General features: G+C 48.3%; 1 protein-coding gene across 1 annotated transcript in view; it reads left to right on the top strand.

Annotated features, from left to right (window-relative positions):
* The window catches only part of Adgra1 (adhesion G protein-coupled receptor A1), a 36,912-nt gene extending 20,012 nt beyond the window's left edge, over positions 1-16,900 (top strand). The window contains exons 5-6 of the mRNA XM_052174230.1: positions 13,118-13,216; positions 14,078-16,900. Of these exons, the coding sequence (XP_052030190.1) occupies positions 13,118-13,216; positions 14,078-15,302 (1,324 nt within the window). The 3' untranslated portion in view covers positions 15,303-16,900. The remainder of the gene's footprint in view (positions 1-13,117; positions 13,217-14,077) is intronic.
* The last annotated feature ends 997 nt before the right edge of the window (positions 16,901-17,897 follow it).

The raw sequence follows: 17,897 nt of genomic DNA, 5'->3' as shown, positions 1-17,897 counted from the left end.
ATCCATGAGAGCCTTCTCAGCATCCCTGTGGGGACCCAGAGGATTTCAGAACCTTGGTGGACAAGTGAAAACATGGCAGGTGTCCATATCCAGGAACAATCCTTGAGTCCACATATGGGAAATATATCCTGGGGCAGACATGACCCAGCATGGCAAAAATGACCCTGTGACCCAACCTATGGGAGTCTCATTCTAGCAAGTCCTGGGGAGTGGTGGCCCAATGCTTTATTGACCTCACTGTACAGTTGCCTTTCTGAACAGTAAGATGCCACAGTGCCATTTGCAGGTGTCATCTGGTCTTACTCTACACTTGATCTCCATGTCTGTGTCTCCATCTGTCTTCCCCCTGCCCAAATCACCTCCCTCCATCACCATGAGTGTATTGGATGCACCTTGGGTACACAGGGACCTTGAGTCAGCCTTTTTATGCAAGTGGGTAGGAGTGGATCAGTACTTTAGCTCAAATTCCTTACCTGAATTCAGGGAAGACTTCACCCCAAATATCTCCCCATGAATCCTGTGTCTTAGGGATGTAAAGGTCACAGAGGGCAGAATCAAAATGTCTTAATTTATTTTCCAACTGCCCTGTTAAAATACCCTGACAAAAAGCAACCTGCGAAAGGAGGGGGTTGTTTTAGTTCACAGTTTCAGACTAGTCCATCACTGTGGGGAAGGCAGAGCAGGAGGAGCTCGAAGACACTTAGTCACATTCCGTCTGTAGTTAGAAAGCAGAGAGCAAGGAAAGCCTGTGCTTAGCTTTCTCTTTTCATTCCAGGTCCAAGGCCTGAACCATGAGTGGCCCCACGCACCTTCTAGGTGGACCACTTCAATGAACCCAATTAAGAAAAGTCCTCACAGGAACTAGAGAGTGATTCATTGGTTAAGAGCACTGTCTGGCCTCAATTCCCAGCACTCAGCTAAATAATAATTTGTAATACTAGTCCCAAGGAATCTATTGCCCTCTTCTGGCCTCCATGGGCACTGCATGTATGTGATGCACAGGCAGATATGCAGGTAAAATGCCTATACACATAAAATAAAAATAAAGGAAATTTTCTTGAAAGAAAGAAAGAAGGGAAGGAAGGAAGGAAGGAAGGAAGGAAGGAAGGAAGGAAGGAAGGAAGGAAGGAAGGAAGGAAGGAAGGAAGGAAGGAGATCTCTCACAGGCAAACCCATGGACTAACTTGACAGTCTCTTACTGACACTTCCTTGCCAAATGATTCCAGATCCTGCCAAGTTGACAATGGAAATCAACCATCATATAAGGCTTCGGAACTGTCACTGCCTCTGTACAAGAGGTTACCGAGATGCCCAGTAATGCCTTGGGCTGCATCTACCCCATATCCTGGCCACTTTCCTTGACAATCAACCCCAGTGCATCCATGATCCCAACACATCACATGTGCTTTCTGGGGGCTTTGATCTCCTCCAAGAGCAGGGATAGAAACCACATCAGGCTCCATGGTCCTCTTCCTGCCTCAGGATAGCAAGACCCCTCCCATGGCCACAATCACAGCACTGGGCCTGACTCTTGCTCTTATTCCTCCAGCTCATATGTTAGCTGATGTCCTAATATATGTGTGACCTGGCTTGCTGCCTCTTACAAGTGTGAAATCATAAGTACACAAGTTTTAGTATATAAATATGCATTGTTGAAGTTGTATGTACATTCATAAACAGTTGCATGTGTGTGTGTAAGCCTTTGTATGATGCGTGCATGTCAAGTGTGCACTGTGTACTGTACAAATGTCATTCATGGAAATGGTGGGCTCATGAGTGTGGTGAGATTGTGACTGGGTCTGAGCCCTCTTCTATAATTTCTCAGGATTCTGGGAATGAATTTATTCCAATTGGCAGACAAGTGACTGGAAAGGTAGGGCCACTGACTGTCTTAGTTAGGGTTTCTATTGCTGTGATTAAAATACCATTACCTAAAGGAACCTGGAGAGGAAAGGGTTTATTTCTCTTTACAGCTTGTAAGCCTATCATCAGGGAAGTCAGGGCAGAAACTCAAGATAGGAACCTAGAGGCAGGAACTGAGGCAGAGGCCATGGGGGAGTTCTGCTTACTGGTTTCTTTTCTTCGTAAATTGTTCAGCTTGCCCTTTTATAGCACCCTATACCTCAGGCCCAGGGGTTGTGGCTCCGCTCACACCATCAAATATTAGTCAAGAAAATGCAGCATAGGTTTCCCCACAGGCCAGTCTAGTGGGGGTATTAAGGTTCCCTCTTCCAAAATGACTCCAGCTTGTAACAAGTTGACATAAAAGTACCACCACATAGGCTCACAAAAAACAGAGGGCTACAGATTAGGAGGACAGGCTTGGCTCCCAACAAAGCCTCCTTCCAGAGATGAGTGTGCAGGATTGTGTGGCCTGCAGCCGGAAGGACTTCCCAAGCCTATCCAGCTCCTAGTTCCACTGACCTGACTTCAGAGTGCCCCATTGTCTGTGGTTTGCCACCTAGGTTTGTAGCCCTTGCACTGGTGTGCCTGGACCTGAGCTGGGAATCTTGGGATCGTTTCGTTATTTTATTTGTATCATTTTCCCCTACATATCATTCTTCATGGCCCGTGACATAACTATCGACAATATGGCTCACTGCTCCACCCCTCTGTGCAGCGTGGATTTATATGATGCTGTGGTTGGTCCAGCCCTGTTGCCTCCGAGACTCGCAGGTTTCCTTGTCCCACCTCCCTGTCCGAGTAGCCCTGTGTGATTCTAAACTGAAGTGTCTAGAGGTTAGTCTTTTGAGGGTCTCTCTTTCTCTTCCCTTGACATACTGGGACTGACCCCAAGCTAGACAATTCAGGCTGCGCCTGCCCTGTGTCAGGTAAGCTGGTGATTCCTAAGTGGTCTAGAGTCATTAGGGGCCTTGTTGGCTAGAACTGAAAGACTCAGAAAACAGAAGCTTCCCTGCAGATGGAAGCTCCTATCAAATCTGATACTAGGGGGACATGACACAAGAAAAGATTCCTGAGGAAAATGCATCTGAAACCCCCTCAGGGCAAGCAAGGTATCAGACCCAGTGAAGAGAACATGACCACCTACTACTACTCATGAGACCTTCTGCAAGCCAGAATGAGGACAAGAATGGCACTGGGGCAGAGGTCTGTGGTCCAGACAGCTGTCGTTGACTGAGGTGGGGCTTTACCACAGTCCAGCATCCAGCCAGGTGATGAACACAAATGCAGCAAAAAAAAAAAAAAAAAAAAAGCAATGACTTGGCCAAGAGGCACCTCGGTGGTCTCTGCCACCCTCTGCTGACGAAGCCTGACACTGCAGGCAAGCCAAGAAGGAAAGAAGACTGAAGTTGTGTCCTGTTAGTGCTTGGAGCTGGAACTCTGCAGTGGGGGGAGCAGCCTTCCCAGCCACTGTGAGTAATGTCTCCCCTGAGCAGCTGAAGTGACACTGGAAGAACCAGTTTCCCAGGACAAGGTCTGTAGGCCTGCAAAAGCAGTACTAGACAGTGCTGAGTGACCCTGGTGGGGCCTACAGCAGTCTTCAATCTCCAAATAATGACTGAAACTCAGGACCACTAATTCTATGACTCCTCTGGGTCCTGGGATTGCATAGGAAAGCATAGGTTTGCCTCGGACCAAGAAAACCCATCATCTTTGTTCCATTGCTCCCAGGAGTCTGCAACAGCAAGGGGTGCCCAGCATGGGCTGGAACCTGTAGGCACCATGGGGAATGTGACTACTTTCCCATTCAGAATGAGGTCTCAGGCTACCCTGTGTTCAGAACCATGGCTTTCTGTGTCCCCAACAGCCACAGAAAGAGCATGTCAGTCCCTGTGCATGACGTCAGGTCAGCTGGCTGTAGACAGCCAGGCACTGGCTGGCCTCCAGAGCCCAGCAGCCAGCTCTGGACAGAACCTGCTTAGGGAGGATCTCCAATCATAGCTCGCTCATGAGTTTTCCTACTGCTGTTATGGACAAGGGTGCTGTTGCATCATCAAACTGTCTACTAGTGTGTGCCACTACACCACAGGATGCCTTCCACACGTGAGGAGTCCCTCATGGTCCTTTTCTCCCTCCCTTGGCTTTCTGAGATTGCAAACTGGAAGTTTTCGTGTATTTCCTTCCACATGCAGCCAGAACAGCTCCCCAGTTTCTGGATGTGATTCTGCCCTTCACTCAGCTGGTGGGCACACTTAATCTGTGATAGCATTATACAAATTGGGCTGTTTCCTGACAAACCATCTTCCCTAGCCTTAATGTTCTAGCTTGGTGCAGGCTCACATGTAGCCATAGACAAAGCACTCGACACCATACAGAGTCCCAGTAGCAGGTGTTAGCCAAAGCCTAATTTCATCATGAAATATAAGAATCCTGTGACTGTAGACTTAACACCCAACCATTAGCAGCCACTGCATGGAGGCACTGTCTAGCTATATGGGGTCAGGTTGGTCTCCACCTTTGTGGAAAGACCACCATGTATTCAGGACAGTAATGTGACAGAACAGATTCTTGGGGAGAGGGCAATGGAAAACTATAGAGGTGCAGGCTTGGCATGAGTGAGGCAAAGGCTGGACAGCTGCTGGTAAAAGAAGGCCTCGCAGGGTAAGGGGCTGAGCCGTAATGGGCTGCAGGTTTCTTATGCATACTACTCAGCGGCTGCTGAAGTATTTATCTTTGGGCTGAAAACACTACCTTATGGTTTAGGGTTCTCTGTTCCCTAAGAAAATCCCTGACACTTTTTCATCAAGTGAGACTCCACACATACATACTTCTTCCCAAGAAGAGTAGGGCCTTTGTGAGACGAGAGCAACTGATCTGTAGAAGATGGGGTTCAACCTGTGGAGGCGAGGGCCAAAGGGGAGATCCCTCCAAAGCAGGTTCTGTCCAGAGCTGGCTGCTGGGCTCTGGAGGCCAACGAGTGCCTGGCTGTCTAGAGCCAGCTGACCTGACGCCATGCACAGGAACTGACATGCTCTTTCTGTGGCTGTTGGGGACACAGAAAGCCCTGGTTCTGAACACAAGGTAGCCTGAGACCTCATTCTGAATGGGAAAGTAGTCACATTCCCCATGGTGCCTACAGGTTCCAGCCCTTGCTAGGCACCCCTTGCTGTTGCAGACTCCTGGGAGCAATGGAACAAAGATGATGGGTTTTCTTGGTTCGACGCAAACCTATGGTCTCCTTAGCAATCCCAGGACCCAGAGGAGTCAGAGAGAATTAGTGGTCCTGAGTTTCAGTCATTTCTTGGAGTTTGAAGACGACTGTAGGTCCCACCAGGGTCATTCATTATTGTCCAGTGCTGCCTTTGCAGGCCTGCAGACCTTGTCCTGGGAAACTGGTTCTTCCAGTGTCACTGTCAGCTGCTCAGAGGGGAGACATTATTCACAGTGGCTAGGAAGGCTGCTCCTTCTCTGCCCTGAGGACCAGTAGGGGATAGAACCACAAATTGGGCCAAACCACAGCCCACCTGCTACAGCTCACACCAGGATTCACCAGGAGGTCAGTGAGCCCCGCTCCATACCAGATTCCCACCTAGCCCTGTATAGCTTTCTCCTATGGTACCAGCACTGGGTATCTATCACCATTTCAAATGAGTCCTGTGAGAGTGGGCCTGGTGGTGTTCTGGTTTGGTTTTTTGCTGCTGTGATAAAACATTGGCCAAAAACATCTTGGAAGAGAGAAGGGTTTGTTTGGATTACAGGTTACAGTCTATCATCAAGAGAAGCCAGAGTAGGGATCTGGAAGGCGACCACGGAAACCACAGAAGAGGAGCTCTGCTTACTGGCTTGCCCATGCTGCCTTTCTCATGCAGGCCAGGCCCACCTGCCTAGACATGGCACTGCAGAGCGTGGGTTGAGCCCTCCTACATCAAATAGCCACAAGACAGTGCCTCAAAGACCAACCTGATCAAAGCAGTTCTGCAGCTGAGGTTTCCTCTTCCCGAGTGGCTCTAGGTTGGTCTTACATTGACAGCTGACACTATGACAGGTGTCTTCCGCATCCTCTAGGCATTTTCTGCTAAGACAGAGACCTTTCCTCACCTCCTTCCAACAGTTTATGATGAAAGCCTTGACCACTAGTCCTCTGCTGTACCAGCCTGCACTGCCTAGTCACCCTCCAAGGCTATAACCCTCCACCTGTGCCTCCACTCTCTACAGTCCATCCCCCCTTCTATCCACCCTCCTTCCATGGCCTAGCTATACCCATCTGGCTCTCCATCCCTGACACACACGCCTGCAGACCCATTTGTTTGCCTTATGCTTATGCTTTTCTGAGTATGGAGCACACCTCATATATACAACCAAACCGTTGAGCAGCGTCTGCTGGGCTTCCCCACTGTGTGGAGCTCACTTGTGCTTACCTGGGTAGGGCTCACGCATGCTTACTGAGCTGCAATGGATGCAGGCAGAGAACCCAACCATCCACCATCAGAATCCATTCTATGGGAAGTTTATGGGAGGCTATGCACATGGTGGTAAGCCATGAGTGTATTTAGTGGGGGGAAGCAACCAAGGGAAAGAAGGAGGGTGATGTCCGTGAGAATTTAACTTATTAAATTTAACTTATTAAATTTGGACCTTGAGCCACCAGTCCAAATGGTGTTGCCTGAGGCCAAGGAGCTGCAGGAGTGCGTCCTGCTGCAGGAGTGCATCCTGCTGCAGGAGTGCGTCCTGCTGCAGGAGTGCGTCCTGCTGCAGGTGGGGTGGCCTCTGTAAGTCGTTTCCAGCAGTCTGCTGGGGAGGCTCTTCATATCAGGCACATTGCGAGCTCTTCTTAATCAGCCCCACTTGATTATTTATCTACTCACTGGTTTTTATTCATTTTGCTTTGGGTTTGATAACTTCCACAGCCAAGTCCCAACAGTGCCCTTAGGGCCAGCCCCTAGGCACCTCTGTGAGTGCTATTTTTCCATCCCACGGTGACTCTGCCTGGCTTAGTGCCTGGGATTAATAAGATCACTCGGGCTGGAGTATGACTCTGTGGTAGAGAATGTGCCTACAATCAGAGTAAAAACAAAACAAAAAACCACTCCAGTGTGCAGCCTTTTGTATCAGACATAGTTGGCTCAGATGTTTCTGGACCCATGTCCTGTGAGGACAGACGCATAAATCCTAATCATGTCAGAAATCTGGGAGTACCAGAGATTCTTCTTGGTCTTTCAAGATGGATCTGAGCAGTCCAGTCATTTACACTCCCAGATAACTATAGAATCAATTTTTCAACTTTCATGAGAAGAAAATCTTCTGGGGCTGCGACAGTGATAAGTTAATGCCATTTAATGACATCTTTACTTTATTTCTCAATGTCTCCTGCTATTACTCAAATATAAAAATGTGTGCCTGTGTGTGAACTCTGCACCTTCTTAGATCCACACACATCTCCAATAGATCCTGCAGAATTTCTCATGCACTCCATCTTATTATCTACATATCTTCCTCCTCATCTTCATCTTCATCTTATCCTTCATCCTCATCTGGTGCGAGTTTTCCCCAGGTGACTTAATAGACTTATAGACATTCTTTTGTTGGTTGGCTGAGTTCAAGAATGAATACACACTATTTCCACTTGATACTTTTCCTGAATCCAGCTAGTGATCTCCCATGTTCTCCACACTGATGATATGTTGATTGCTAAAATGTATGAATAACAAACCAGTCCTGAGTCTTACTTTCATAAAATGCTAAGACTTCATTTACTTATACATTATTGGAGAATTAATTGCAAAGGACTCCAGGTGCAAATAGTTGACCTCTTACAGTGCCTTGTGTCTGGTTTTGACATCAGGTCCAAATGACCTCAAATCTGAGAAAAATTTTCCTGCCCCATCCCTCCAAATTTTTTATATGAACAAGCATATATAATACTCTACCAGCAAGCCCACTGAGAGTGTAGATGTTCAAAATCCTTTTTTATTAGACAGAGCACACTAAGGTTTGTTTTAGTTTGTTTGGGGGTTTGGTTGGTTAGTTGGTTTGTTAGTTGCTTGGTTAGTTAATTAGTTGGCTAGTTGGTTGGTAAGTTGGTGGGTGAGTGGGTGGGTGGATTGGTTAGTTGGTTGGTTGGTTGGTTGAGGGGGGGTTGTAATTTGTTTTCTTGAGACAAAGTCTTGCTATGTAGTCCAGGCTAGCCTTGACTTTTAGAGATCCTCCTCCCAACAAGGTTTCTTTTGTTTTTCCTCATACAATATATTTTGATCAAAAAATTTCCCTTCCCAACTTCTCTCAGATGTTCCCTACCTCCCTGAACACAAAATTAAAATCAAAACAATGAAAAAACAGTAAGACCCCCCCCCCAAAAAAATGGAGTTTAGTGTTAGCCAGTTACTTCTGGGCAAGGGCCTGAAGTGTGGTCGACGCTCTATTGGAGAGAATTGATTTTCTCTTTGCCTTTGGATGTCAATTCCAGCAAAATTTTCTAATGTCTTTGGTTTTATTTTTTCCCAAGGAATATATCCATTTCATCAAAAGTACTGAATCTGTTGGCATGCAGCTATTCACTATACACCTCCTTGATTCTTGTAGTGTATCTGTAGAGTTCGAAACAGTAACTCTTTCTTAAAACTGGAAGTTAATCTTCTCAAACAATCTTTTTTAATTAGTTTATTATCACTATTGTGTGTGCATGATGTATTGCATGGGGGGGGGGGCACACCATGATATGTGTGGCACTGGTTCTCTCTGTCCACCAAGTTATTAGGTTATTATTTGGTTACAGAGATCAAACTTGGGCTTGCAAAGCAAGGTCCTTTGCACACTGAGTCATCTCTCAGCCCTTCTTCTCTTTTAGTCCGAGTTGATAGCTTCACTGGCTTTTGCTGTAGAGGAGCAAGTTTTCAGGATTTGTCCCTGATCTTTATCATCTTCATCAGGTGGCAACTTTGGGTCGACCTTGAGGTTTTGTTTTTCCACCTTATCAAGGTAGAATAGATGACTAAACTTCAGATCTTTCTCTTCTTGCTAATAGAAGATGGGAAACTATAATTTTTTCCTTTTATCCCTACTTATCTGCAGCCAAGAAATTTTGGTATGTTATATTTTCTTTGGTATTGTTTAAAGTACATCCTTTATGATTTCATTCTTATTCCATGAATGTTTTATAAGTGTGTTAAGTCTACAGTATTTGTGGTATCTTGATCAAAATATTGCTTCCAACTTCTCATCTAATTTATTTATGGTTAGAGAATATGTTCTGCATGATTTCAAATCTTCTGAATGTTTGCTTCTGAATCTTCCATGATATGTGCATGTTCTGAATCTTCCATGATATGTGCATGTTGAAGAGCCTGTGACACACTAGAGAATGCCATTGTTGACATGGTGAATATGCCACATGTAATGAAAGAGTACATATAGGGTAGCAGTGTTGTCATAGCAAACAAGCCACACACAGTGAAGAGGGATGTGTGGATATCACTGTTGCCATGGTGAACAGGCCACATACAGAGTGAAGGAGGGTCTTTGAATACCATTATTAATATGGTAAACAGACCACATACAATGAAACAGGATGCCACTGTTGTCATGGTGATCAGTATATGCACCTTGAAGGAAGCACTGTGTGCTTACCAGTGTTGTCTTGCTGAAGCAACCACACAATGAAAGATGTGTGGATGACTCTGTTTCCATGGTGAACACACCACCGGCTCTGGAGGATGCATGGGCCATGGCTGACAGGTCACACACAGCAGAGGAGAATGTGAAGATGTCATGGTTGACATGGTGAGCACACACACTAGAGGAAGATGTGTGGATGTTATGGTCACCGACGCTCGTGGGCTACATGGGCTGAATAAGATGCGTGGGTGCTACTCTCATTTGAATGAATAAGCCACACATTATTTTTTTTGTTTTTTTTTAATTTTATTCGATATATTTTTTATTTACATTTCAAATGATTTCACCTTTTCTGGTCCCCCACTCCCCGAAAGTCACATAAGCCCCCTTCCCTCCCTCTGTTCTCCCACCCATCCATTCCCACTTCCCTGTTCTGATTTTGTTCTATACTGCTTCACTGAATCTTTCCAGAACCAGGCACTACTCCTCCTTTCTTCTTGTACCTCATTTGATGTGTGGATTATGTTTTGGGTATTCCAGTTTTCCAGGCTAATATCCACTTATTAGTGAGTGCATACCATGATTCATCTTTTGAGACTGGGTTACCTCACTTAGTATGATGTTCTCCAGCTCCATCCATTTGCCTAAGAATTTCATGAATTCATTGTTTCTAATGGCTGCATAGTACTCCATTGTGTATATATACCACATTTTTTGCATCCATTCTTCTGTTGAGGGATACCTGGGTTCTTTCCAGCTTCTGGCAATTATAAATAGGGCTACTATGAACATAGTGGAGCACGTATCCTTATTACATGCTGGGGAATCCTCTGGGTATATGCCCAGGAGTGGTATAGCAGGATCTTTCGGAAGTGACATGCCTAGTTTTCTGAGGAACCGCCAGACTGATTTCCAGAGTGGTTGTACCAATTTGCAACCCCACCTGCAGTGAAGGAGTGTTCCTCTTTCTCCACATCCTCGCCAACACCTGCTGTCTCCTGAGTTTTTAATCTTAGCCATTCTGACTGGTGTAAGGTGAAATCTCAGGGTTGTTTTGATTTGCATTTCCCTGATGACTAATGAAGTCGAGCAATTTTTAAGATGTTTCTCTGCCATCCGAGGTTCTTCAGGTGAAAATTCTTTGTTTAACTCTGTACCCCATTTTTAACAGGGTTATTTGGTTTTCTGGGGTCTAACCTCTTGAGTTCTTTGTATATATTTAAGCCACACATTATTGAGAGCAATGTGTCAATGTCACTGGTGTCATGGTGAGCAAGCCATGATGACTGGAGGAGGTTTACACTGTGACACTGTTTAGTGAAATGTGTTACAAGGAGTCTTGAGGCTGACATCTTTAAATACTGTGGCTTTATTTCCTCATTGAATTTTTATTGGTTGTTCTGTCTCTTGATGAGAGGAAGAACTTTAATGCCAACTATAACTCAGGGAACTGCTATTTCTCTATGTCTCTCGGTTTGCTCTGATATTTTGAACCCTCTATTGGTCGCTGCTGTGCTGCCTCCCAGACAAATGCAAATGTCAAGTCTTGCCGGAGCCTGTGTTACTTCTCTGTCTCGCCCAAGCCTGGTTTCTCTTCTGCTGCTGTCCTGGTAGCCTTCCTTGGCTTAGAGCATTGGTTCTCAAGCCTCCTGATGCTGAGACCTTTTAACACAGTTCTTCATGTTGTGGTGAACCCCAACCATAAAATTATTCTCATTGTTACTTCATATCTGTAATTTTGCTACTGGTATGAATAGTAATGTAAATATCTGATGTCTGATCCCTGTGAAAGGGTTATTTGACCTCAAAGGAGTCACAACCAACAGGTTGAGAACCCCTGGCTTAGCCGGCAAGGCTGAGAGATGACTCCAGAGGTCCACTTCCGGAGCTTCCCTTCTCTATGCTCTCCCAGCTGGGCCTTTCTTTCCTTTCTGTGTTGTAACAATCTCTCCCTTGAAGTAGACTGTTTAGATTGTTAAAATGTAACTAATTTTCACTTGGTTAGATTGTCTCCATTTATTCTCTTTTCTTTTTCTATCTCTTTTGCTACACAGTTTTCCTGTGGTTTCTGTTCTTCCCTTCCTCCTTTTCTTCCTGTGTTTCTGTCATAATATTTTTCAATTATTTCAAGCTTAATATATTAATTAGTTTTTTTTCCTCTTAGTGTCTTGCAGCCTCCTCAGAGATTAAAAAGACCCAATCTAATCCCAGACCAAGGAAAATAAAGTTGAACGAATTCGCATGAAACATCCAGAAATACCCTGTAACTCGAGGCCACCTCCCCCTCTTCTTTTATGTCACAAATGCCAAGTCTCTCACCCTGTGTCATGGATGAGCTCACAAAATGTCAAACTTCTCTGTTGTAACACTCACCAGTCGTTTGAAGAAGTTAAAGGGGAAAATAATCTTTTCTAGTTCCCCGGAAGCTTAGCATTCCTGGTGCTCATCCTTCCTGGTGACCCGGCTACCTTCAGAGCAGTATCCCACTGCCCTTAAGAATGTCACGTGACCTTCCTTCCAGTATAGTTCACCTGGACTGTTAGTTACGCTTCAGTGCACCTGTTTTACTTTATTTTTAGGTAAGGTATCACCACCGTGTGGCACTAGCTTCTCTGGAGCTTGCCTGCTAGGTAGCCCAGGCTGCATGGTTCTCCTTGCCGGCCTCCCAAGCACTAGAGTTGCAGGCATGCACTGCGCCTTCATTCTTGAATTCTAATTCAAGCATCCCTAGAAGGCCCTCCTCCCCGCCTTTAGGTCTGGGTCCTAGTTACAGTGCTTTTAGGGACATTGTGCCACACTCAGGTGTCTGTAACAGCAGTCCCTTTCTTGGGAGAATCCTTTCTGAGCCGGCTTGGAGGTGGCCCTACCATGGCTCAACACCGTAGGAAGTTATCAGTCATGACGAGTATGTCAGAACCAGTGTGTGCACAGGCTTAGCCTAGGGCACACACACTCAGTGGGTTTGGACTCATATAGGTATCCTGGAGGCTAGACACTGAATTCCCCTCGGGGAAGCCATCATCCAAGGCCTGTGGAGGGGAGGTCAGTCCATGCTACTTCCTACTCCTGCCGGGCTGATCAGCTGGCTCTCCAGGGATAAGTCAAAAGTGAGCAACTCTCCTAACTGCTACAGAGGGCTGGGGAGCCCAGGCTCCTCATCCTAAAGCTAGGTTTAACTATACACCCGGCTGTTGAGCCCTGAGCACTGTTGACACCGAAGGGAGGGGTATGAGCTGGACTCTGGCTGAAGACAGGTCCAAAGGGAATCCAACTGGGCCACCACTCAAGACACTACTTTGGGATAAGGAAGGCCCACTGAACACCCTCCATGGCTGTCTTCACCCTATGGGCCGGCTGTGCCTCTTCTTATCTCTCCACCTCCTCGCCCAGGCCCCACGAGGTCCCACTGAGTCTGAAGACTCACCATGAGTCCCTGCAATTGAGAACCGAATGAGTAGAGAGCAGATTCCCCCACTGGGTGTGTGATTGTCTGTCTATTCTAAGGGGTGGCCTGTCCCTGGAATCCAGCCACCTGCCCCTGTGCATCAGGGAACAGGGAGGATTTGGGCCGTTCCTGGGAAGTCAGCCTTCTGATCTCTGGCAGGTTCTACCTCATCAGCGGAGGGGTCCCTTTCATCATCTGTGGGGTGACAGCTGCCACAAACATCAGAAATTATGGGACCGAGGATGAGGACGTGGCATAGTGAGTACTTCCTACCTGTAAGCTGGTAGAAAGCTGGGAGCACTCCCCAGCTCCTCCTGTGTTCATCCCAGACCCTTGCAGAATATGTTGACTTTGTGCCCAAGGCTGGGGAGGGCAGGGAAGGTGCCCACAGACATCTGTCATAATCAACCTTTGTTAGCGACTGTCCCCCAAGGTACCTGTGGTAAGACAATCAGTCCCTTGAGATGAGCAGCAAGCCACGGCTCTTGGGCCCCAGCAAACCACTCAGCACTGCGTCTCCCCAGCCTCTGGGTGAGCAGAAGCCCTTCTCCCAACACGCTCCGCTTTCCACTGACTCTTAGACACCAAAAGTCTGCCTTTCTATAGTGTAGGATCAGATAACAGGAGGTTAGCTAAGCATGGTATACCCTTGGAGCACAGACAGATCCAAACCCACCCCTTACAAAGCCCTTCATCATCCACAGTATCCCCTCAGAACCCCAGGAAGTCCAACCCTCACGCATGCCACAGTGGGCCCCATACCCTCCTCATCAGAACCTGCTTCCACCCACTCTCCCCTTACCCGGGACAATATCCTGACTCCATCAGTGGCCCTCCTTGCCCCATCCACTCCAGCCTGCCTCTGTCCCACCCTGACTCACCTCCTATAGTCCAGCACACCAGGCTAACCAACAGCTGGCTCCAAACACCAATCCAGATTGCAGTTCTGTCCCCATCAACCCAAACCTCGTGACTGACCAACCAGTCTTTGGTGCCCATCTATTTCCTTATCACAAAATTAAAATATTCCCTTGTAGGAAAGAAACCCCATTCAGACCTGATGGCAGGGGAGATAAGCATGCTAGCCACATACCCACACTTACCTGCTTCTCCCTGCAGCTGCTGGATGGCCTGGGAACCCAGCCTGGGTGCATTCTATGGGCCGGCTGCCTTCATTGCCGTGGTCACCTGCGTGTACTTCCTCTGCACCTATGCGCAGCTGCGGCGCCACCCAGAGCGCAGGTATGAACTCAGAGAGCGGACAGAGGAGCAGCAGCGGCTGGCAGTGCCAGAGAGTGGCCGTCGCCACGGAGTCCGTCCTGGCACCCCGCCCACCTGTGATGCCCTGGCTGCCTCGCAGCTGCAGAACGAGCACTCCTTCAAGGCCCAGCTTCGTGCCGCTGCCTTCACACTGTTCTTATTCACAGCCACGTGGACCTTTGGGGCCCTGGCTGTGTCTCAGGGCCACTTCCTGGACATGATCTTCAGCTGTCTGTATGGCGCCTTCTGCGTGACCCTGGGACTCTTCGTACTTATCCACCACTGCGCCAAGCGAGAGGACGTGTGGCAGTGCTGGTGGTCATGCTGTCCCTCGCGGGGAGACGTCTCCACCGCCAAGCCCGTGCCACACCCCACACTCGACGCCAACGGGGATGCGCTCGGACATACATCCTGCCTGCAGGACTCACCATGCCCTGGAAAACTCAGAGGTTTCGGCCATCCGCCAGCCAGCCACTGCAAGATGACCAACCTGCAGGCTGCCCAGGGCCATGTCAGCTGTCTGTCACCCGCCACCCCGTGTTGCGCCAAGATGCACTGTGAGCAGTTGATGGAGGAGGAGGCCCACATCCACATGGCTGAGGAGGATGCCTTCCCACACGATCCCCACCTGCATGACCCTCACCTGCACAGGTGCCTCAAGGGCAGAACTAAGCCCCACTACTTCAGCCGGCACCAGGCAGCTGCAGCTGAGCGGGAGTATGCCTACCACATCCCCTCCAGCCTGGATGGCAGTCCCCACAGCTCACGTACGGAGAGCCCCACCAGTTCGCTTGAGGGCCCAATGGGGATGCACACATTAGCCTGCTGTGCCCAGGCTGACCCCTTCCCCTTGGTCAGCCAGCCTGAGGGTGGAGACACAAGCCCTGGGCTCTATGGCTGTCCCCCACACCTGTCCCCAGGCCCTGCCCACTTGGAGATGCTACGAAGGACACAGTCCCTGCCTTTTGGGGGTCCCAGCCAGAATGGGCTGCTCCAGGGTGATGTTCGAGAAGGCCTGCCATTTGGCACTGATGGGACAGGGAACATCCGAACAGGACCCTGGAAAAATGAAACTACAGTGTAGCCAGGTTGGGAACACAAGTCCTTCACCAGTGCCACCATGTGTCCCTGGAGGAGCTTCGGATCAGGGAGAGTGGCCCTTTGCTATGTGGGGTTAATGGGCTGGGAGGGTCATCAAATGACCAAGTGGTTCTGAAATGGTTCCCACCCCTCAGCCATGATCTCTTTTATTGTGAAAGAACCCATTGGAAGAAAACTGGGCCACATACAACCTCTCCTGGTCCCCAAGCTTATCTCTGTAAGCTTGTCACCTGCTTTCTGTCTATAGCACCTTCCCTTGCTGCTGGGAGGGAAGCCGGGAGACATCCCTCAGAGACTCCAGCAGGTGTTCTTGCCTTTGGTATATGTATGTTAGGTTTTACTCTAAGGACCACAGCAGTGGCCCTCCAGAGCTCACTCGCACTGGGCAGTTTCCTGTCCCCTGCTGTCCTTGCATTACCTCACACCTGCATCATCACTGGGGGACCCGCGTGGCACCTCTGTCTGCTCACCACCTGCACCTGTGTGGGACATGGCCCAGGCCTGATAGCCTGAGGTCAGTTTGGGTGCTAAGGATGGGACTGGTACAGAGCCATCGGGAGAGGAAGCAACTAGTGTCTGTGGCCTTCAGGGAGCTGGCTGCAGTCTCTCTGGGCCTAGGCTCTTGAAACTCAGCCACTGTCAGACTGGATTCTGTCCCAATGTGAGCATGTAGTAGTAGTCAAATCCTCCGTCCCACAAGGAGGGCTGAGTGGGGCATGATGGTCATCATGGATGAAGGTTCCTTATCATGGATGAAGGTTTCTTTTCCTTTTTGCCATTTTCATGAACACTTTGGGTACAAAGCCCCACCTCAAAGAGTATATTTCAACAATGAGCCTTTTGTAAAAGCAAGTGTCTTGTGCTAGGGAGATCCTCACAGAGGTGAGAGCCCAGAGATGCCAACCTGTGAGACTGTCCACCTTTCCTCGCTAGCCTTCTCTTCCCAGTTTGTAGTCCATATCCATACATATGTACACACACACATACATACACACACACACAGAGGCATACATATATGAACACACCACATATGCACATATTTGTATGTACACACGTGCTTATACACATTTACAGTTACAACACGCACACCACATACATGTGTATTATCCACACACTTGCTCACCACATACATTCATGTGCACATACCTGCATACCACCACACATGCACACATACTGCACTGTCCACACATAGACACACTGGCATTCATATGCACCCACAAACAATTAGTGTGCATTGTAGCCCTGAGTGCTGGGGGCGTTTTTTGCAGATGCGGGTGAGTCTGTGACTTGCTTCCCAGAGCACAGCCTTCCTGATAACCGCCTCAGAGAACAGGGCACAGGTGAGTTCCTAGAGCATTAGAGGTGGCAGCCTTCTGCAGCCTGTGGTGGGCAGCGCCACCTAGAGGCAGACACTCAGTATCTGAGTAAGGAGACTGGCAGGCAATCTGACACTTACAAGCTCCGCTGTGGTGTCTCTTAAAGCAGCATTCTGTACCCATCCCTCAGGTGGGTAACCAGGGAGCACCAGGCTGCTGCAGCTCCTTTCACTAACAGACTTCTTTACCTGCTTGCATAGCTTATGTGTGCAGAACCCACCATGCTGTGTACGTACTGTAGATACGGACCATCCAGAGGAAAATACAGTGTTTTACATTGTTTGTCCTTGGTCAGGCTGGTCAATAGCATTCATGTGTGTGTTTCTCAGTCTTGACAAGGAAGAGCAGTATGGGAGAGTCTTGGACCCCATCCAGGCTGCTCCCCTGGGCCTAATCCCTCATCTTTTCTACCATGGTGCCTCTGGGAAAACAGAGACACCTCTTCATTCAACCAAAGAAATTCAGTATTAAATATCGAACCTGGCTATGTTTCAACATTGATTTAGATTCATGAGTCCACTTGGACCAATGCTGCAACAGAGTCCCGTTACATCCTGTGGGGGAGTGTAACGACTTGCAGCGTCCCTGCTTTTTTAGAGCCCTCGATGCAGAACCAAGCTCCCTTAGACTGAAACTTGTCCACGCCAGCTCCACGGGCCTTCCCTTCTCATGCCCCCTCCTTCTTCCTTCATGAGAATCCACATGGCCGATGTGTAGGCGGCTGTACAGTGAGTGTGCACATGAGCGTAGATGCACGTGCATGTCTGTGTAGTGTGAGTTATGAGTGGGTATCATCAGAGCCATGTTGCATGTCCATCTGTATGGAATGTGCATGTGTATGTGTGCCTGTGTGTGTGTGTGTGTGTGTGTGAGCTCTTCACAAAGGTAGCATCACACACACACACACACACACACACACACACCAGCCTCCCCTCACAGGTAAGTATTACATGAGGTTATATCCTCAGCACACAGAGATTTTTATGACAACTTTAATCATCTCAGCAGTGATTCTAACCATCATGGAGGCTCTGCCTGTCTGGAGATCAGCAGTGTCTGCTGTGTCTCCCACGGGGGCACTCCACAGCCAGACAATCTCACGTCTGCCTGCTGAGGTACCAGCGCTGCCTAAGCAGATCAAGGACACCTCTCAGATCGATAAATGAGTCACCCCCTCAGGGGCTTCGAGCAGCTGAGAGGCC

This window comes from Apodemus sylvaticus, chromosome 1 (genome assembly GCF_947179515.1).
Source record: "Apodemus sylvaticus chromosome 1, mApoSyl1.1, whole genome shotgun sequence".
Taxonomy (NCBI): Eukaryota; Metazoa; Chordata; class Mammalia; order Rodentia; family Muridae; genus Apodemus; species Apodemus sylvaticus.
Note: the sequence above shows the minus strand (reverse complement) of the source record. Positions and strands in the feature narration are given on the sequence as shown.